Source organism: Chelonia mydas, chromosome 3 (assembly GCF_015237465.2).
Source record: "Chelonia mydas isolate rCheMyd1 chromosome 3, rCheMyd1.pri.v2, whole genome shotgun sequence".
NCBI classification, from domain to species: Eukaryota; Metazoa; Chordata; order Testudines; family Cheloniidae; genus Chelonia; species Chelonia mydas.
Window position 1 is genome coordinate 130,942,443 of NC_057851.1, and position 21,770 is coordinate 130,964,212.

At 38.3% G+C, this 21,770-nt stretch overlaps 1 protein-coding gene across 4 annotated transcripts in view; it reads right to left on the bottom strand.

The window, feature by feature from the left end:
• Positions 1–2,766: 2,766 nt before the first annotated feature.
• The window catches only part of HEATR1 (HEAT repeat containing 1), a 52,719-nt gene continuing 33,715 nt past the window's right edge, over positions 2,767–21,770 (bottom strand). For all 4 annotated transcript variants that reach the window (XM_043544339.1, XM_027831135.3, XM_027831133.3 and 1 more), the window contains exons 29-45: positions 20,055–20,183; positions 18,323–18,553; positions 16,412–16,538; positions 15,002–15,168; positions 13,795–13,841; positions 12,874–12,997; positions 11,559–11,699; positions 11,029–11,321; positions 10,200–10,350; positions 9,428–9,586; positions 8,598–8,732; positions 8,188–8,292; positions 7,933–8,101; positions 6,886–7,040; positions 5,831–5,989; positions 3,724–3,832; positions 2,767–3,076 (exon numbers count right to left, since the gene is read on the bottom strand). In XM_043544339.1, the coding sequence (XP_043400274.1) occupies positions 2,988–3,076; positions 3,724–3,832; positions 5,831–5,989; positions 6,886–7,040; positions 7,933–8,101; positions 8,188–8,292; positions 8,598–8,732; positions 9,428–9,586; positions 10,200–10,350; positions 11,029–11,321; positions 11,559–11,699; positions 12,874–12,997; positions 13,795–13,841; positions 15,002–15,168; positions 16,412–16,538; positions 18,323–18,553; positions 20,055–20,183 (2,490 nt within the window). In that variant the 3' untranslated portion in view covers positions 2,767–2,987. The remainder of the gene's footprint in view (positions 3,077–3,723; positions 3,833–5,830; positions 5,990–6,885; positions 7,041–7,932; positions 8,102–8,187; positions 8,293–8,597; positions 8,733–9,427; positions 9,587–10,199; positions 10,351–11,028; positions 11,322–11,558; positions 11,700–12,873; positions 12,998–13,794; positions 13,842–15,001; positions 15,169–16,411; positions 16,539–18,322; positions 18,554–20,054; positions 20,184–21,770) is intronic.

Below are 21,770 nucleotides of genomic sequence, written 5' to 3' on the forward strand. Positions count from 1 at the left end.
TTTTGATAACTAACCCAATCCCTTGCCATATTATGCATATGCTTCAAGCAGCATATGAAATGTAACTAATATCTTTGACTATGCTTACAGACCATTATTAATTTATCTATTCACTGTCTTAGTATGTCCACTGGTAGTGGGCATGATGAGGAAGAAAAGGTATGCAAAAGTTTTGTTATTTAAAAGGTGTGGGCTATTATTTCGTGATTAAGTTTTTCTACAGGCTTAAGGTTAGAAGCACCAGGAAGTAGTAAAGTTAGCTTTCAGTAATAGTACCTTACTAAAAAATCTCAATGGCCAAAATTCCAGGTAATTTTATGAAATACCTTATACCTCTCCTTTTTAGTGTATTTCAGATTTTATTATTGGAGTGGTTTCTAAGTGGTAGGTACTAAAGGGAATGATCTAAGAATAGATCCCTACTCTGTAGTTTCTTTAACTATGATCTCTCCTTCAATCAGTGAAAAGAAAAGGAGTACTTGTGGCACCTTAGACTAACAAATTTATCTGAGCATAAGCTTTCATGAGCTACAGCTCACTTCATCGGATGCATTCAGTGGAAAATACAGTGCGGAGATTTATATACATAGAGAACATGAAACAATGGGTGTTACCATACACACTGTAACCAGAGTGATCACTTAAGGTGAGCTATTACCAGCAGGAGAGCAAGGGGGGTGGGGGGGGGAAACCTTTTGTAGTGATAATCAAGGTGGGCCATTTCCAGCAGTTGACAAGAACGTCTGAGGAACAGTAGGGGGGAAAATAAACAATGGGAAATAGTTTTACTTTGTGTAATGACCCATCCACTCCCAGTCTTTATTCAAGCCTAAGTTAATTGTATCCAGTTTGCAAATTAATTCCAATTCAGCAGTCTCTCATTGGAGTCTGTTTTTGAAGTTTTTTTTGTTGAAGAATTGCCACTTTCAGGTCTGTAATCGAGTGACCAAAGTGTTCTCCGACTGGTTTTTGAATGTTCTAATTGTTGACGTCTGATTTGTGTCCATTTATTCTTTTAGGTAGAGACTGTCCAGTTTGGCCAATGTACATGGCAGAGGGGCATTGCTGGCACAATGGTAGATGTGCAGGTGAACGAGCCTCTGATAGTGTGGCTGATGTGATTAGGCCCTATGATGGTGTCCCCTGAATAGATATGTGGACAGTTGGCAACGGGCTTTGTTGCAAGGATAGGTTCCTGGGTTAGTGTTTTTGTTGTGTGGTTGCTGGTGAGTATTTGCTTCAGGTTGGGGGGCTGTCTGTAAGCAAAGACTGGCCTGTCTCCCAAGATCTGTGAGAGTGATGGGTCATCCTTCTGCAAATACTCACCAGCAACCACACACCACACAACAAAAACATTAACCCAGGAACCTATCCTTGCAACAAAGCCCGTTGCCAACTGTGTCCACATATCTATTCAAAGGACACCATCATAGGGCCTAATCACATCAGCCACAATATCAGAGGCTCGTTCACCTGCACATCTACCATTGTGCCAGCAATGCCCCTCTACCATGTACATTGGCCAAACTGGACAGTCTCTACGTAAAAGAATAAATGGACACAAATCAGACCCACAAACACCCATTGTTTCATGTTCTCTATGTATATAAATCTCCCCACTGTATTTTCCACTGCATGCATCCGATGAAGTGAGCTGTGGCTCACGAAAGCTTATGCTCAAATAAATTGTTTAGTCTCTAAGGTGTCACAAGTACTCCTTTTCTTTTTGCGGATACAGACTAACTATTCTGAATCCTTCAATCAGGCCCATTTAAAAGTGCCCACACTAGACAGTGTTACACTGGCATGTAATTTAGATTTACTTTTCACTGTTAAGTACGTTCCAGCTAAAACATGCTTCTGTAAACAGCCTCCTCACTAAACATTTAACCTCAGCCTAAGAAAAGTTGGTTTTTACCGCAATTGCCTGGCTATCTAAAGAGCACTACGTAAAGATTATTTTCAGTTAACTTCACTTTTCTCCTAGAGTCCCTGTGTAAGTTTGACTTCCGCTCTGTAGTGTAAGTCCTGCAATGCAAACAAAGTTCTTATTTTCTAAACTCCTTTGAAGTTGGATTCTTGTATAGTCATCCATGGTCAACAGCCTTAAATGGAGTATTGCTGGCTTCTTCACTTATTTTCTTCCACAGTTAAAAAGAAGAGACAGGAATAGAAAAGGTAACATCTGCCCATTCATTCTTCATGAAAGATTCTAAAACCAAGGTAGTTAAACTAGCACATCTAGACAGAATACCTGATTTTCACAAATGGGTACACACAGTTGTAAGAACCTAATTCACATAACTAGTAACGTGCACATTCCTGTGGCGTATCAGACTTATGGCATAATGGTGATTATAGTAATCACTTTTTAAAGAAAACAGCTACAAAGAAAACACTAATTTAACAACTACTGTTTGAGGTTATAGGCTGGTATAATTGAGACTCAAATCCCACAGAGCATAAAGGATGAGTGATTTAAACTACTGAGTTAACTACTGTAAAGAAAACATCTCACAAAAATATAGCTTCTGTAGTCAGGGACTCTGCTAGTAGAAAATGCTTACAGTCACCATAAATGACTAAAAAGCTGCAGTACAAACTTAACAGGATAGAAACTAAGTTTAGGAAAAAAAACAAAAAACCCAGAAGTCTGTCCCTTCTAAAACCTTGCAGCACATTTTAGTTTATGAAAATTCATCCCCCTTGTCTTTCCTGAACTGAATTCATACAACAGTTTCTACAAGTCACAGATTACAGAATGGCTTTTTGACTTCTGTATAATTTTCAATTTATTAATAACTGTGGAAATTGTCATGACCCTGAACAGCGTATAGGCAAGATCTTCGCAGTCTACTACAAAAAAAGGTGTTACTCTTAATTGGAGTGACATAGTAACTTTGTGGCAATATTATTAGCTCTTTTATGTGAGACAGACATTCACATCTCATGACAGAGACTTTACGACAAAGAGGCAATGGTGTTTCTTAGAAGTAGCTGTGGAGTGGTTCTCCTAAAATAACTTCCAGTTGCTGAATTGTCTTCTGGCACTGGTGTTCTACTTCTTCACATTCATCTAAAAAGCAAACATTAACAAAGATGTAACTAACCTATATGCCCTATCTCCACCCTCACCACTTTTCTTATGTTGTAAGATCTCCTCACAACCCGTTTCATGGGTGTGTCTTTTCACACTGTATGCTCCTTTGGGCAGGGTGTTCGGGATGCACTTATGGTGTTTGGGAAGCATTTACTAGTTGAGCATTACTGCAGCTGAAAAGGTAATGCAACAAAAATATTTCTGAAATAAAGTGGTTTTTCCACTCACAAGAGTGCGGTAAATGTAGTAACGCTTTATAAAAACCTGTCCTAAAAGCAGTGCCACAGTCTGACTGTTTGGGACTTAAGTGGTGCACAGGCCCAGTGCACAGAGGTGAATTCCCATCAATTAGTCTATGGCTCCTAAAACAATGCATCCACTTGTTAACTAAAATTAAAAGTCCCATTAACACCTCAGGTATCAAGTCCCAGTATACTAATTGGTGTACTAAGCCAATGTCATAGTCACTGATCATTCTTATCTAACACTCAGGACAGTGGATTTTTAATATTTGTCAGTGATCGATCACTGTCTTTGTTAAAGTTTGTTTTGTATTATACGAGTATTTCAAAATGGACAACCCAAATATCCTGGTTGTCAACTGAAGCATTGTAGGACGTTACCTTCCATTAGCTCAGCTAAGAAAGGGATGGATTCTGGCAACAGCACCATGTAGTTCTCCTTTAGTTTCCCTGCAAGTTCTACCAAAGTAAGCAGAGAAGCAAATCGGACCTACAATAAAAAAAAACAAAACCAAACCTAAGACACTATATAGGGAAACAAGCAATACAGCATATTCTCAAACATACCTTTTAATACTCCATGTCTTAGATCAATTTAGTTCCCGTTCCATTCTCCTCCCAGGGCCTTTATTTGGGGAGAGGGGTAATAAAGTGAATTCTGGGAACTGAAGTTTGCTAAACTACTTGGAGCCAGAGAGCCTGCACTCTACAGGAGAGTCTAATGTAGTTCAGTCTCCCATATATATAAAAATTTAGAGCCAGTCACATCTTGCAGGGGAAAAGGACAGAAAATTAGTCAAGAATTAAGCCTGGTTGAAGTGATTAGAGACATTAAGGAGGGATGGGTTTGTTAGGAGGAGGAAATTTTCGAAGTAAGCTGATAGACTGGACTCCTTTCATAAAGTCTTCAAAACATTTCCACCTCCAATGGGTCCTGAAGCACACCCAGACGGTTAATGATTCTGACCAACAGAACGGCAAAGTGAAAGGACCCCCATGTAGAACACTGCCACTACCTCCCTCTACATTACATCAGTGGAGCTCCAGCACTTTTGCCAACTGCAATGGTGACAATATCATTGGAGGAGTGAGACCAATCTTTTAAGAGGAAGAGCCCAAACCATTTAGGACGTCAAGTGTAGTCCCAAGCTGCAACTTAAGTACTGTCTATAGAACTATTTTTAGAGCGCTAATGGGATCCCCGCTGGCCTGAGTGTCCACGCAGGGTGGGAGGCTCACTTCCGTGGTCTGTGTAGACATACCTTAAACATCAAGACAAACAGCTTGAATCCCACCAGGGAGCCTATAACCCTCCAGCAAAGCTTACAGAGCTCCGGTGTTTGTGCTCTTGAAATACTAGCCCTCTTAATAAAATGACTGCTGCATTCTATGTCAGTTCTAGGCTCCAGCTGGTCTCAAGGTGTAGCCCAAATTGAATGCATTATTGAAGGCTAGTCTCTTCATAACAAAAGGACAAATAAGTGTAGCAGGTTCATATACAAAATAAAAGGTCTCTCTTTGTACTAAAAGCTGAAAGCTGGGCTCCTAACTAGTCTGGGGTCCAATGAGACCCATAGATTACACACCAGGCTCAAAAAGATAGGCTATATTTGCTTTTGAAGTTGTGATTAACGCTTACTAATTCTTCTAGTTGCTCCCCACAACCTATCAAAATTAGCCGAGTCTTAGCCAGTTCGCCCTCATCACAATCCCACTCCCAAGACAGTAAGTCATCTGTTCTGCTCCATCAGCAAGCCTTGCAGAAATAGAGCTGAGTGTTATCAATTTACTGAAGACATCACAACCTGTCATTCCTCATTAACCATCCTAAGGGCCTAATATACTTGGGCATGGGAGGATTAGATTTTTATCCATAAATGTAGATGTCACCATACACAAACAAACCCATGAAGATTTTTTTCCTTTGATAATCAAAATGCAAAGAAAGAAAAATGCTGCTTGAGAACTTAAGAGTTTGGTTTGTATACTTTGACATGTGGTGTTGACAATTTGTGTTTTAATGGTTAAAAGGTTTTAACTTTTTGAATCTCAACATCTACTGTCATTAAATAAATTGCTTGACCCACCCCCCCCCGTGAAAACGTAAATAGATAAAAATTGAAAAAATGCTTAAAAATGAACATGGATATCTTAAAATGATCAAATATAAACATTGAATTCTGCCACACTTAGATATACTATAAATGTGGAACATGAACAAAAGAAAGACACAGTGAAACCCTGCTAAAACATAGGTCAGTCCTTGGGGGCTGATGAACAATTGCCCATAATTATCTTCTGGCATCCATTCTGAAGCTATTCCATTCACACTATAGTAAAGGACCATCTGTATTAATAATACCAGTGTGTTATCCCATAAAGAGCAAATTTCATGTCAAGCAATGACCCAGCCAACCCACAATCTGCTTTCTATGCACAGCAGTTTAAACACACTCATATTCAACTCGGAGATAATCCAGCTTCATACCTTAGATGAGGTGTGCCTTGTCTTCAGCAGAATCTGGTAGTTTAGTGGTTTCCATAGAGAATCATCTGCCATTGCAATTGAAAACTGAGCTATACATGGAATCAGGTGCATGGTCACTCTTTCCTGGAAGTTCTCTTCTCCTCCAAGCATGTTTTCTAGCTGCAGGAATAAAATGATCATAAAGCAAGTCAAACAGAAAGGCCCAACTGTTTAACTGAGGCTTAAAAACATCCTGCTGCCCTCTAACCCGCAACATCAGGTTAACATTTCGCAACACACGAGTTCAAAGCCTAATGGAGGGAGATTCCAAAGGCCAGAGTATTAAGGAAGATAAACACCAGTAAGATAAAATCCACCAAATACCAGTAAGATGAAAAATCTAAGAAGTTACATTTTAAAATGTTGATTCCCCTAAAATCTTTCAGCTATGAACTCCCTCTTCTGGGCTTAAGATTTAATGGTACCATTGTTTACTGGTGCATGAAAAATTCAGGTTTAAATTCTTTGGGGTGCCATATCTTTGACTGATAAATGCTGTCTGAGAGCCCGCAGAGGGAGTGCACTTGGCCTGCAGGAGTTGGGGGAGGAGACAGAAAAAGCTTCTTCATGCAGCAATGACCCATCCAATTTGGGAGTGGTGTTGGCTGGCACTGCAGAATATCTAATTGTGTGATGGGGCAGTTTAAAAAGGTCCGAGCAAAGGAGAAGGAGCTGGAAACTCCTGAGCTTTGGGCAAGTCACTTAATCCTTCCAATACCCCAGTGAGGTAGTAAGTATTAATTTCTCTATTTTGTAGTAGGAGAAAACTGAGGTGCAGGGTTATTTAGGTAACGCGTTGAAGTGCTTTGAAGACAAATACTAAAATAATAATAATACGATTACTGAAAATAAAACGGGAACAGGGAGAGATTAATCCAAAGAAGGCCAAATCCATGACAAATTACAAGGAATATAATCTGAATATTTAATAGTCAGCAATAAACCTGTTAAACGAAATGGGATTACAATACTTGGATAATCCAGCAATAGTATCCTTTCAATGTATGTGTCAGTACCTGGTCAACTAGGGGCACCATCAAGGTTTCTGCTCTCTCTTTGCTTACAAAACGCTGGGTATCAAAGAGGAAGATTTTGTGCAAACAGTCAAGGATGAACTGCAGCAATAAGCAGCTCTTTTCAGTACTGTTCTCAGAGTCAAAGAAAGCTTCATCTGCACGTGGGGAAAAGAAGGAAAGGAAAAACCATGAAGAAGCCACTTGCTCTGCAAACACCAGGAATTAGAAATATTGTTAGCTGTTCATGGAACGGGCTATAATGAAAGGAGAGATTATTTAGCAGTCGATGTTACCAACACTCTTTTTAAGAAATGAGTAAGTAGTAAATGGCCTATGGCCTGGATATCCCATGATTAAATCTAGTCCACATGAAATGCAATGTGCAATACAGCCTTTTAGCTCATTGTAGTTTGGAATATTATTGCTTAGACTAATATTGTTGCTGCTGGATGTGGCATACAGCTGGGGAAGAAGGGGAGCACACAGCTTGTGGGAAAAGGTGCTAGGGATTAACTGAAGAGCCTGACAATCAGTGCTACTGATGGACAGGCTGCCTAGGTATGGAAACATCCTGTCACCAATGCATTTGCGGGTTGCCTGAGTTTTGAATGGGGAGAGGAAAATGAAACAAAACAGCAGCAGATATTTCATCAACTAAGTTGTGGAGCCCAAGCCTGGCTGGTGTGTTCTATATGGCCATGTCAGGGGAGGCAATGAGTGAAACGTAAGAGAGCAGGGTCTTGAAACAGGCTTCACTGATCTCACAAATTGCAACTTTGGCTGACTCCAAGAGAAATGTCATGAGTGGAATGACTTCCCCTAGTTGAAGAATATTCCTTTCTTTGGACTTCTGGCCCACACCCCCCAACTGAAGACATCCTTTTGCATCCCCCAAATGAGTAAGCCACCTTGCTGCAAGATGCAAGAGAAAGCGGGAAGAAAACGTGTTAGGAGACAAGGGTGGGAGGCATGCAGAGACAGCAAGCTTACAGTGATATTATATTTCAACTGTTCCTTCTTTGATAACTATAGTAACTGGAGACCTACCAGTTTTGGAGATGTTAATCTGGTTCAGGGTATCAGCAAAAGGCTTCACTAAATTACCAGCGAACAGGTTGAAAAGACCCTTGAGCTTGTCTGCAATGCAATCAGCTAACCGGTAGAATGTCAACAGTCTGTCCTTTGAGGTGACCTCTGATTTGGACCAATCATATAACTGATGAGAGAGAGAAGTTTGTTCTACATTAATGCAGTTGTAAATACAGTCGTGCTAATACCAAAGGACTATATTAAAATTCCTACCTTGAAGAAGAGGGGTCTGAAAGAAACCTCCGAAAGCTTCATGACCATGCTAATTAAACAGCTAATAATATGAGTCTCTGTTCTACCAACTTCCTCCAGATCATCCTAGAACAAGTGAAAGGTATAATTCAAAATCCATACAGTAAGACTCAGAGCCTGATGAGCATCCTTTTACAAAGTCTAACTTTATCTCTACTATGTTTAGGTCCAAGATACTTGTGTAACTAAAATTTTCTATTCACAAGGAGCACTCTCTCACTTCTCTCCTAGCTGAATACACAATTTTCAAAAGTGCAGAAAATGCATTTAGCAGGAAACAACCTGACACATTCTTATAAAGAACTTCTAAAATTAACATCTAGTAGAAAACCACATCCATTCTTGCTCTTTAAGAATTGCCAATACTCCACCTGTGAGTGCTCTGTTCTGAAGTCCAGGGCTTTCATGAAAAATGCTGTGAGCTCAGACTGATGGGAGATGAGCTGGTTTCTCTCCATAACTGCAATGTGCTCTTTAAGAATGTCCATAAGGGGACCCAGGCGGTTCTGTAAAAGATTAAAAAAAAAAAAAAAAAAAAAAAAGCGCTGTTACCCCATAGTTAAAAAGAAGTCACATCCATAGATCATCAGATCAACTGAATTCCTCCCACAATTTATTTTAAAAAAAAATACAGGTGAAAATCATGGTCTTTAAACAAATAAACATCCCCATTCACAATGTTAGAAACCCAAAATTTGCACCATTAAGAACCCAAAAGATGCATCTGACCAAACAAAATAAAATTGATTTAAAACTGATTTTCATTGCCCAAGCTAAGAGAAATAAAAAAGGTTGACAGGTTGTAAATAACTTGGATTTTATAAAATTCTTTGACTTCTGGTAATCTAAGGCACTATCAATAAAAGGTGAAGATGTGTTTGTTTACAATTTGACTTAAATAGGCAGTGTCCCTTTAAAGAGTTTTCTTTCCCTCCCCATCTTGGCAGCAAATTTTAAATGCCCAAGCATGAGATAGCAGCAAGGCCCAGAGGAAAGCTGCAATTCCTAATGTATGTCCCGAGCAAATAAATGAAAGCTTTAATGAACAGAACTGTCTTCCATACTTGCCATCTAGCATGTGAATACTCTAGAGCCTGATGGATCCTTCCCTGTTCTAACTTTTCTGGTTTAATATAAAAATGCATATTTAAACTATAATTACATTTCCATTCACTTTACTAATGAATGAAAAAATCATAACCTTCCAAGCATTTGCAAGTTCATCGTAACACTTGGTAATCGCTGGCAACAGAACTCTGGGACCAAGCTGTGTAGCTAACATAGTTTTCAGTGATGTTAAACGGAGATTAAGCTGGGACGAAGGACCCATTTCCACTGCAATCCTTTCCAAGCGAACGACCTATCAGAAAATCCAAGAACAACAAAACCAGTAAAACAAATCTTTCAAGAGCTGATTTCATAATCATCTCCTCCAGAAAAATATTGCAGTCTAGGAACCAACAAAGAAATTACCTACTTCATTTAAAAAGTTTATACTCAGTTTAATTAGCACTTGCAAAGCATTTCGGAAATAAAAAGCACTACTGTCTGTTACTACTTTAAACACTATAATTTATGAACTTTGTATATAAGACTTTGTCTCCTGCAATACATGAAAACTGAAAAAGGGGATTCATCAGTGGAATAAGCATTACATCCACTCTATTTATAAAAGCTGGAGTTTTTATTAATATATACACATTTGATCAACTTACTGGTACAGGAGAAAAACCCTCAAAATTCACACCCCGCCTCCTATAGTGGCAAGCTAAGTCTCTGCAAGGTTGCAGGAGAACACCAGCTACATCATTCCATTTACTCACGGAGGCTGAGTAGAAGCAGTCGGGAGATTTCCCCCAACCACCCAGATGGCCAAATTCTCATTTTAATTCACTGCAAAATCCTGCATGACCTCCATAATTTGAGCTTCCTCATTCTTGTCCCCTCACCCTGTAAAGACAGTGATGGCTCACCTGCAGCAAAGCATCCACCAGATAGGGACTAAGGAAGTGTGCTAGTGTTGCCACAACTTTCAGCAGCGCAGTCACCGCGCTGAGCAAGTAAATCTCATTAGAGACCAGCTCCTTTTTGAGTTTTAGTGTCTTCAGCAACGCTGGCATCAGCCTGCAAATAATCAAGTAAAAACACACAGAAAAGTAAATCCATTGTCAGTTGCAAATTTGGAGGTAAATTTCCAAATAGGCCTCAATCCAGCCTATAAAACTACAGGCACAACTTTCATGTCTAAAATTTCTACATGCACAATTGCAGAATCGATTTTTGAAAACCCGGCCTTTTGGGATTCGCTTCTCTATTCTATTTCTCAAAAAGCTGTGAAGAATATTAGATTTAAGGCCCTACTACATTATGAAACTGATCATTCTTATTAAGGCTAAGGCGTTTTTAAAAAGCTGTTTATTAAATGCCTGAGTTCCATATGAACAGGCAGGACTAAACAGAGTTGTATCAGAGCTATTTTCCAACTGTGCTGAACAAGGTTTCTATGTTTTAAATACAGTCAGGCTTACAGTGGTAATATAGCCATTTGACAGATTCTGCAAGAACTTCTGTGACTATTAAATGATCTGCAATTCTTACACAATTAGTGCATCATTTGCTTCAGAGTTCTCTCACTATAAAGTACTCAGGAGGACTCTTGGGCCTTTATCCATTTCTACAAAGCACACTGTGCACATACAGACTGCCAATTAGTTTAACAAGCCTTTAAGCCAGTCTTTAGTAATACGTTTCATCTGATGTAGTTCCTGCGGCAGTGAATCCTTTTATGAAAATGGATGATACCTTGGAAGCTGAGGTACGGCTAGTGCTTTCAGTGTATAGGTGACCTCAGCTATACATAGCAAAGCACTTCCCATCACATTCCTTTCTTCCTTCCTCTCTGAAGAAATCAGGTCAATGGTGGCTTTCAGAACAGGCACAAAAGGCTCTGGATGGTCTGTGCCAAAACATTTGCACAGTAATTTGAGGCTGAACAAAGCAGTCTGCCTGTTGATGGCTTGCTCCTCCTCCTCTTCATTTATTTTATGCTGTACAATAGTGATTAGCTCTGGAATTAGTTCTAAGAGCTGCCGAACCTAAGAGAACAAAAGAACACACAAATATGAAATTAAAAACATAGCTAGGTCCAGATCCTGCAAGTTAATGTGGGTGGGCGGACCACATTTTGGTATTCAAAAGATATGCTGCTAATGTGGAACTCACATTTCCATCTGAAAGTTCTACACCTGCCCTTACACGACACCTCATTTCTACATTAGCGGAAAGGTGCAAACTGTTTAAACAAAAAGAAAGGGCTTAACCCTTTGCCTTACTTGGACCTTCTGCCAACGTGTGCGCTGCTGCAATTTATTGTTCAAGAGATCCATTGCTTTACGTCTCACAGAAGGCAGCTGGTTGGTCATCAGTCCCCTAATGACAGGGATAAATGTCTGTGTCGGCAATAAGGCATTGACCTGTAAAAAAAAACACAGCAAGAGAAATGTTCTTTCCTGTACTGCACCATCCAAGCCCCCCAAAAAGTAAAGAAGTGTGCACTTCCTGAGAACAAAGAGGGGATCAGAAAAGAAGGGAAAGCATGTCCTGATAGTGCTTTGTTTGGGAAAGCAAAAGGAGAAAGTAAGTTCCTGCTACAATGTTTAATTCTCATACCGTAACTGCTAGCCACCAATTTGGAAATAAACTACCTAATACTTGCTCTGCCTCATTTAACCCTGAGGATTCCTACACAATATTCTTCCACTCCAGGCCGCAGTTGGCTAGATATCACTCGCCACCAAAATAATCCTTCTGACATTGCTCCATGCACATTGGCTCGGAGTGGCGGGACAACTAAGTCTCTAATGGAAGAAAATTCAGCACCAGTCACCCTGAGAACTGATGAGAACTCTAATCCATAGCTCCACTATTGCTGCTAGGGCACCAAGCCAACATAGCATCTGTACTTCTGATTTAAAAAAAAAAAAAAAAAAAAGACTTGAAAAACATAGCAAGGCTTGTCACTTCATGTAAATTCTTCTGCAGAAATATTAGCTAACTAAAAGTCCACATTAAAAGTTGTAACTAGAAAAAACACCAGAAGGCTATTTTCTTTCTGACAATATCTAGATGGCTCTTTCCAACCACCAGGACGCTTAACAGAAAAATAACCATCACTGGGTTTACCTCACTTTGTTTGCTCTGCCTAATAATACTGCTGGCACTAGAAAATTAAAGTAACAATGCATCAGGTCCCAAATTGGTTGGTAAAGCTTTCTAATGAATTATGTAACATAAAACCACCAACAAAAAAACCTTATACAAACGTTGCAAAAATAAAATGTTATATGCAGTGCTGTTGTAACCATGATGGTCCCAGGATATTTGCAAGACAACATGGATGAGGTATTATCTTTTATTGGGCCAACTTCTGTTGGCGAGAGAGACAAGCTTTCAAGCTTACACAGACCTGAAGAACAGCTCTGTGTAAGCTTGAAAGCTTGTCTATCTCACCAACAGAAGTTGGTCCAACAAAGATATTACCTCACCCACCTTCTCTCACAAAAATTAAAATGTAACAAATGTTATAATCATGTTAAAAAAAAAAGAGAAGGAAAAGCAAAGCCAACAAATGGAGTAATGAAAACTTACTTTATCTAGCATATCATAAGACTTATTGAGCAGAGCCCTCCAAAACTTTGCTGTTGGTTTGTCTGCATTTTCTTCCACTGAGTGTGCCACAACATTTATGTAGCAAAGAACTTCTTCTAATAATCTAAATGGAGAAATATCTTTTCATGAGTAACATTTACAAAGTGATTTTATTCCTGGAGGGCAAGAAACTTCACAGACAATAATGAGGGTTAATAAAATACCCCGTACAGAAAACTATTTACATTAGATCTAGATATTAAAATACAAAAACCTGTTAGGAAATAGTTCAGGCTGAGGGCACATATTAAGAAGAGTCCATCTAGCCCTCCAACCATTTATCATCCTTTTCAAAGGATAAGAAGTCTCCCAAACACCTCGGGAAATGTATGAAAGCCCGGAAACAGGTCTAAGATGTGCAGCACTTCACTTGTGCCACGCATCCCTTCTTTACTTACTGTCATCCCACGCAAGTTACACCTTCCCCCCAAAACCTAAATTTTGCTGCACTGAAAATCTACTAAGTCAGCTCTTTTAAATTACATCTGTGATGACTGTAATACTCTCATTCTGACAAACGGGCTTACATGGATAAGGGATTTTTCCTGGGAGTGAAGGAGCAACAAGTGTTTTGGCTAGAAGAATTTCAGATATAATTTCAGATTTTTAGAGACCCTCTTATCATGGCAGCGACATGCTCATGTAAACATTAAAGTAAATACATGAAGTCGAGCGAAGTGGACAGAATTAGTTTTTAAAAAAAGCACTTCACTTGTCAAGAACAAAAAAAAAAAAAATCCAAAAATCAGACAACAGCTAAATCAACTGAAAAACAACCGGCTTGTAATAAACACAGTTTGGTGTTTCACTACAGAGACATAAGTTTGTAGGGTTTTTTTGTGTGTGCGCGCGCACATGTACCTCTGCTCCAACTTCTGTAGCTCTTCAGCTCCATCACATTCGACTATCTGATTAACAACAAAAACAAAAAACCAAACAGTTGTTAGGACTGTATTTCAGTAACACATTGGAGCTGCTTCCATGAAGGATATGTTAACATTTAATTACAATTTTTCTATAGCTGTAATTTAGCCATAAAAAAACCCCAAAAACTAATGACAGGATGAAACCCAAGAAACTCAACTAAAGATTGTTGTAATATTGCTGATGAATGACACTGGATTACCACACTTCAGGTAACTGAAGTCCTCTGGGCAAGCACAGGATTGGCTCCTGCAGTGAAAGCTTGCCTAATACTATTCTATCAATATGTTTCAAACCAGAGATGGAGGGATCACCTCTAAAAAGATGAGTTGAGTTTCCATGTCCTTTCAAGCTGTGGCCTCTCTGCTGAGACTACCAGTGCCCAGCCTACTAATACCAATTGCAATGGTGGATTCGTGATCAGATACTTATCCACGAAAAAGAGACAGAACACTGACTCACTTCATGTAAGCCACCAAACTGCAGTCAGATGGATAGAAAAATGCTACAAATTAGGGCTAGATTTGAATCATTGCCCTACATGTGAAAAATTTCACATCTCATCACTTCTCTGTGAGCCACCCAGTTCCCCATAACTGATATTTTTAAAAAAAAACAAAACCTTTTTGGTTCTTTAAGATTTAATAGTATAATTTTTTATCTCTGAGTTAGAGTTTTACCAGATTCCAAGACTACATGGATTCACCAAATTCCAACACTATAACTCAAAAGATACCTTTTATAATATGTAATTCGAAATCACAAAATAAAAGGCACCTTGGAATTATAATGCTGGAATCTGGTGAATCCAGATAGTGTGATATCAATCAGTTATTGAGACTATTTGCCATTGACTTCACTGTAGCCAGGATTTACTCTGTCTTTTACCTAATGACCAATCACGCAGGCTAAGTCTCTTTGTAAAAGAACTGGAGGGGGGAAGGGGAAAAAAAAAAAAAAAGAACAAAGAAAACAACAACATACCACCAAAAGAAACCCCCCAAAACTTTTACTGATAAATTGCAAAAAGACTTCAGAACTGTGTAAAAGACAGTCAGCCAAATATACTTCAGAAAGCTAAAAGAACAGATGTGTTCAGAATGAAAAGAAAACCAAACCACTTGACAGAAAAAATCTGCATTACCTTTTTCACAAAACTTTGAGAAGCCAAAAGCTGTGCCATGAAAGAGACAGATAAAAATTTAAAATGTCGCAGTTGTTTGCCTGAGTGAGACTCCACATTAAAAAGCTGCACTTCTTCATCTTGTGTTTTCATCTTGCGTGTTCTTAATTTTTTTGGTCCAGGATCATCTGATAAAACATCCCCCACAAAAAATTATTTTTGCAGCCATGACTGGGAAAGAAGCTTTTGACTGCCAATTACTAAAACTGAAATAAAATATTGTAACAGTTAAAGGGCAAGTAAGTGCTGCATTGTTCAGTAGTTGAGGTAAACTTGGGTAACTAAGATATAGGATCCAACCCTACAGTCCTCAGTTTTGCTTGTGCAAGAATGGAAGGATCAGGCTCAAAAGAGTCTTCTATATTTTTCAATATGTTCTCCTACAAAATGCCATCTGAAAGTCAACGGTTTTCTCTCCCCACTGTGTTAAATTTTTTCATCATCATCAGTGATATTATACAATAGGCAAACCAAGGGCTCAAGCAGAATAGCGGAAACACTGTTCTGAACTCCAGTCAGCTTTGTGCTAGCCCTATTCATTTTGCAAAAGTCCCAGAATCATCCCTATATTAAGTCAGAAGCAAGACACTAAAATACAGGAGAGGGGAATGTCTCCATTTCATTAACTTCTAATACAAATGTTGAGATTTTGTCTGATTCTTTCTGTATTGTATATTGTACATATTTTATATTTTCTTTTGTGTCTTCTGAAAAAGCTATATGGGAAATGGGACACGAATAGGATGGCACCAAAGGGGAGGGAGGGTGGGGGGGAAGGGGTTGGGTCACAAAATTCTAGACTGAGTATATTTGGAAATGTTGCTATCAGGCCTGTCCGTTCTCCCTTTGCTGGAAAGAGTCATGTAAATATCAACAAGGAAGGGAAAACACCTTACACTTAAATAATGGTTTGGTTTTTTTTAAAAGTATCAAGACATACTGTTCAATGGGTGCCTCCACCAGAAACCTGCATTTAAAAAAATGCATAAAAATTGAGTTAAGTCCCTATATTTTTTTTTATTTTTTGCTTTAAAGAACAGCCTTATAAAACAAGCATATGCTATATTACACATGATATGTTCTATACACTAATTATTATGGTTGGTCCCTTTTTATTTTAAGCTAAACTACTTTGGAGAATCTTACTGTATTCTATGAAGGAAAAGTACTATTTGGCCCTGAATGCTAATTCAAAGTATTCTGAAATAAAATTTTTTGGCACAAAAAAGGTATATACTTCTTAACTGTAGTTCTAACGGAATGAGAAGGAGAAAGATGCAATTAAGGTAATCCTGCAGCCCAAAACCTTGAACAACAGAAGTAACATTAAGATTCACAAGCATCTGCAGAGCAAGTCCGTTTTGTGGTTACCTTCTTTGTTCTCTGGCAGTTTTGTTAAGTACTGGATTATTTTCATCAAGCTCTGGAATTGATGATGAACACTAAACTCACAACAAACAGTAATCCAAAATTCAACATCTGTTTCCAAAACAGCATCCTGTTTAGGGATTTAACAGAGAAAATATTTATTTCAAGAACTAAAAATAAGAGAAAAAACTTTTGTTGTTGAATGTGTATGAATGTACGGTCCTAGGGAATGTTGCTGGAACTGTTATTAATGATAACAACAGCAAGATGTGTTGGACTCATGTCCCCTGTGAATGGGCAGAGACCAACAGCTCATTCCACATACTGAAGGCTATCGAAAAGCCGTACTGTGGTAATGACTATGGCTTACCACTAACGTCACTATTTCAGATCCAGCTGATCAATAGTGAAACGCTCCACAATATTCTATTAAAAATCCTCTAACCCAGTTAGTGTGCACCTGAAAAAATTATCTGAGGTAGAGAAAACAAATCTCTTGCTACTGCATTAGTCAGTTTGGCAGGGTATTTTTTGTTGTCATCTGTCTTTTTTAAGCCCAACAGAAAACTACTAGATTTCTAGAGCCAAAAGATTATTTTGATTTTTCCATCCCACAAAGATGGCCAGAACTGGCACATGAGAATAGAACCCCACAAAAATGTCAGCTAAACAAGAGCAAAAATAAGATGATGACAATGATTTTTACAGCACAGACTGAACCTTTTCCAATTTTTGACAGGTACCATGTACTGAATATTAGAATTAACCTCTAAATGCATTAGAAAAGTAGTCAGTAGGAAACTTATTGTATTTGCTGATTTTTGCACAAGAGAAAAAAACCTCCTCAAAAACCTGACCTGGTCTTTAAAACAAACAAAGCAAATAATATGGGCCCAGCTGAGCCAAGACTGGAGTACCACATGCACAGTAACCTAGGCAGGGCTGAATTTGGCCCAATAGGTTATGAAATATTACAACAGCTGTGCTATTAACATTGAATGTGATAGTTAAAACTGAAAGTTGTAATCTACCTAACTTTTCCCCATTAATGTTGTTTGAATACTTTCAGTAGGTCACTCAGCCTGGACAAAAACTAGACTGATCTATTTCACTTCCCGGGTACCCTGCAACAGCAAAGTGCTGTTGTGTTTGCGGTCACAACGTGGTTGGGGACTATGACTAGAAAAATCTCCATTTATAAAAAAATGTAACCACCCCTTTAAAAAAATAAAACACACACCCTGAATTTTCAGCTTAAACTATTCTAACAGTCTCCCTTTAACACTTTACATGAAGATCCTGGCTACACTACAAAAACACATACATTTCTGCAATATAATATGGTTTATTCCCACCTATGTGGAAGAATAAAATCCACACCAGAGAATCTCATTTCAGTAAGACACACAGCCAAGGAAAAAGAAATTTTAACACATAATTACTTACACTGTAAGCAATTTGGGGGCAGGGACTACCTTTTTAATATCATGTCTGTATGGTACCTAGAACAATGGGTCCCAGGCTATGATGGGGTTCCTCAGTGTTACTACAATACACATAGTAAACATTATCCTCATGTTTTGGCAGCAACACAGATGGTTTTTTTGTAGGGTAGGCAAAAGTCTTATCTCACAACTGAATGGAATACATGCTAGAGACACAAGGTGGGTAAGGTAATATCTTTTAGTGGACCAATTTCTGTTGGTGAAAGAGAAACTTTTGAGCTTACTGTAAACTAAAAAGCTTCTCTCTCTCACCAACAGAAGACGGTCCAATGAAAGATATTATCTCACCCACCTTGTCTCTAACATCCTGGGACTGATGAGGCTACACCACCACCACCTCGAAAACATGCTGTTATTTTCAGTCTGGACATTTTTACAGTTAAAGAGTTCACCCCCTCATTGTTCTGACCTTTTCTCCATTGGTTGCTGCAGTCACGGTTTTGGTCACATGCTGTTCAAACAGGAGCACCAGAAGAACCCAGAGGAATCGTTCCCCTCCCAACGTATCAATCAGCTGAGCCAGGATGGGAAGGCGTCTGTGCTCAGGCACATGAGGCAAGGCATCCACAAACACGTGTATGATTTTAATAACTACCTCCTCCACATTCTGTGCAGCCTCTGGAGCGCCACCATCTTCAGCCTATAAACAGGTTAGGGAGTTCAACAAATTATCCTACCTGGGCACAATCTAATGAGGATTTTCTATGCACATAAAAGCAAATAAAGAGGTGGGAATTGTTTCTGTGAGGCACATAAAGCAAGACCATTGCCAAACATTATGATCACAAGATAAACATCTAAAGGCTTCATCCTGTAAAAATGTAAGGCTTGTTGATATTACAAAAGTTTGCGCTGGCATAACGGTGTATGAGCCCCATTAATGTAGATGTGCTGCACCAGTGCAAAGTGGGGCTAACAAAAGACTATGTTTTTCTAACCAATTTTCAGTCATCAAATTTTCTTTTGAGTTTTAGGAAAGTATTTTACTAAATTGCTCTCAAGTTGACTGGGATTTTGAAAATTACTCAGCAACAATCTAAATTTATGCCCATGAAGTCAACAGGAGATTTTCAAGGGAGACCAATGATGAGCACTTTTGAAAATCTCACCCTCAGCACGCATTTTAATTCTTGATCAAATTTTACACTTTAATAAAAACAATTTTGGTAGGACCTAGAGAATATCAGCTCACTAACAGACCACTATCTATATGTAATAATTATGTATACACATATATGCATATATAGATTTGTTTTCACATTGGATAATGGCTCCATTAGTCAGTAATTACAAGTTACTTTTCAAAATGTACTGGAGAACAGCCTGATTTCTCTAAAAGTGACATGCAGAGAAAGTAAAACAAGGGTCTCTCTTTTTTGTTTCTTTATGATGTATGAAGGGGGCCTGAAAGGTTTTCCAACCAGAGATGTGTGTTTACTTTAGAAATTCAGATCTCACCCACGTTCTTCGTGAAAACCCATGGACTACTGGAGAATGTTAGGGACATTGTCAAGTGAAAGCAGATTCAGGGAAAGTGTTTTTATTAAGTCTTTTTCTAACTCTTTGTGTGTGTTTGTTTTGGGTTTATATTCATTTAGCTCAAATGGCCAAAAATAAAGAGAGAGTTAGAAGAAAAGAAATGACATTCCCATTCCCATAAATAAATACTATAGTACATCTGTGATCTCCAATGAGTCCAACAAAACCAGCAAAGGCCAGATTTGATACTCCTAATATTTCTTTGCTAAGTAAGTTACAAAATATTTTTATAACATTTCAGGCCACATTCAGTCATACAATCTGATAACATATGGTGTTTTAATCAAATCATTACTAGGCTTTTAAGTATGTCACTGAGACCTGTACACCAAAATACATGCTCCAGACCAGCTATGTAAGTCATCACTTTCATTCCACCTTCTGTAAAATCCATTTCCGCTCCCTGGATAAGGAGGATGCTTTTTCAGTACTACTTTTTATTGGACCTTAGGGCTGGTCATGTCTGTTATACCCAATAGAAATCTCAAGGAACATGCTATAAATAATTTACTAGTGCCTTAAAAAAACAAAACAAAAAACCCACACCCAAAATACTGTTCAGAGCTTTCTTCCTGCTTCTAATGAAAGAAAACAAATCTCACCTGTATAAGAGCAGGAATAACCATCTTCACCGTCTTATTAATTATTTGGAAACTATAAGTATCATCTAGACGCATGACGTTTGCCCCCATGAATGTAAAAATGGGCATGATGTTATGGAGAACTTTGTCCTGAAAAACAAAGCCCCAAAAAACTAAAAGGTTAGTGTTTTCAGTTTTAGATACTAAAGCTACTAATTTTTGTAAGGGGTGTGTATGTGTTTGTGGTTTTGTTTTTCCTCCATTCTCCCTCCCCACCTGTCAATATACTTTAAGGCTTTTTGACCCTTTCTTTATCTGGAATAATTTTTTTTTTTTTTTTTTTTTTTTTTTTTAGAAACAGTACTTAAGTTTACTATAACTGAAAGAAATCAGAGAACAATTCTTTATTCAATTTTTTTTTTTAACTGACTAGATTTCAAGTTGACGGTGTCTCTTAAAGTTATAGAGAGCAACTATGCTGAAGGGAATATAATATTTAGACATCAAAACAAAAATCTAAGTAAATTAATAAAGAAAAGGAATTGAGAGTTAAGGCTGACTAAGTCTGTCATGCTCTTATATCCAGATAATGCAGTACTGTGGTATGCAAAATCACCTATGAGTAGATTTTCAAAGACACAAATGCCAATTAGGTACACAACTCCCACTGACTCTCAATGGAAGTTGGACACCTAATTGCCCCTCTATCTTTCAAATACCTGCAATACCAAAGGTGACACAATGTGAGGTAATGACTGAGCAGCTGCTTTAATTTTTAGTTTTCTGACTTCTTTAGGCTACCTCACAACCACAATATGAACTTAAACACAAATTCAATTTGAAACTTTTCAGTTTAATGTAGCCTAGCACTGTGAAAGCTCTAAAGATAACTTCTGACAATTCTTTGAGTACTGCTGATGGCACCATCTTGCTAAAGCCTGTGTGTTATTGGTTTTATAAGAGCACAATGAAAGGAGGCTGTGAACAGGTTTCCCATGCAGGCTTAACAAGCAGAATAAATATGCCATGTTTTAGGAAGGTATTTAATATTCCAGGCAAATATTTACTTTATTTAAAACACGAAAACCAGTCACTGACCCGGAATTAAAGAAGGATGGAAAATTGTTTTCATGTTATATATTGGGTTTCCCTAAAGCAATTAAAAACTACCTGTTGAATAAATTTCAGTTTAATCGTGGAGAGGAGCACTTCATTTTTAAACTTCTCAACTGGTAGACTGAACAACAAATATATGCCTCTATATACTGATACACGTTAACACCACTTGCGTAACTTATTTTAACAATGGTTGCATATTCAAATTTCAGCCCACAGAAGAGAACTCCTATTTCAGAAGCAGTTTCAAAGACTTAAAACATTATTAAATACAATCATTACACTGTTGCAGGAGATAAAAAACACTAATACCACCTTTCATGCTCATATCTGGGTCAGACGCTCCACTATACTGCATAGCGTGGAGGGAAGAAAAAAGAAAAGGAGGTGCAAAAGGCCCTGAACACAACAGAAGGGTGGGTGAGCCATTTAACCTGAGGGGGATAATGTCATGCTGAACCATATTGCCCTTTTGTAATAAGTTCTCCATTCCCCAAGGGTTTTTCTGTGGGAGGGATAGTAAGACCATTGATAATTAGTGATTAACAACACCATGGCGAAGTATCTTTCTGTTTTTAAATAAATAAATGGGAGTGGGAATCTCTTCAAAAGAATGTAAGG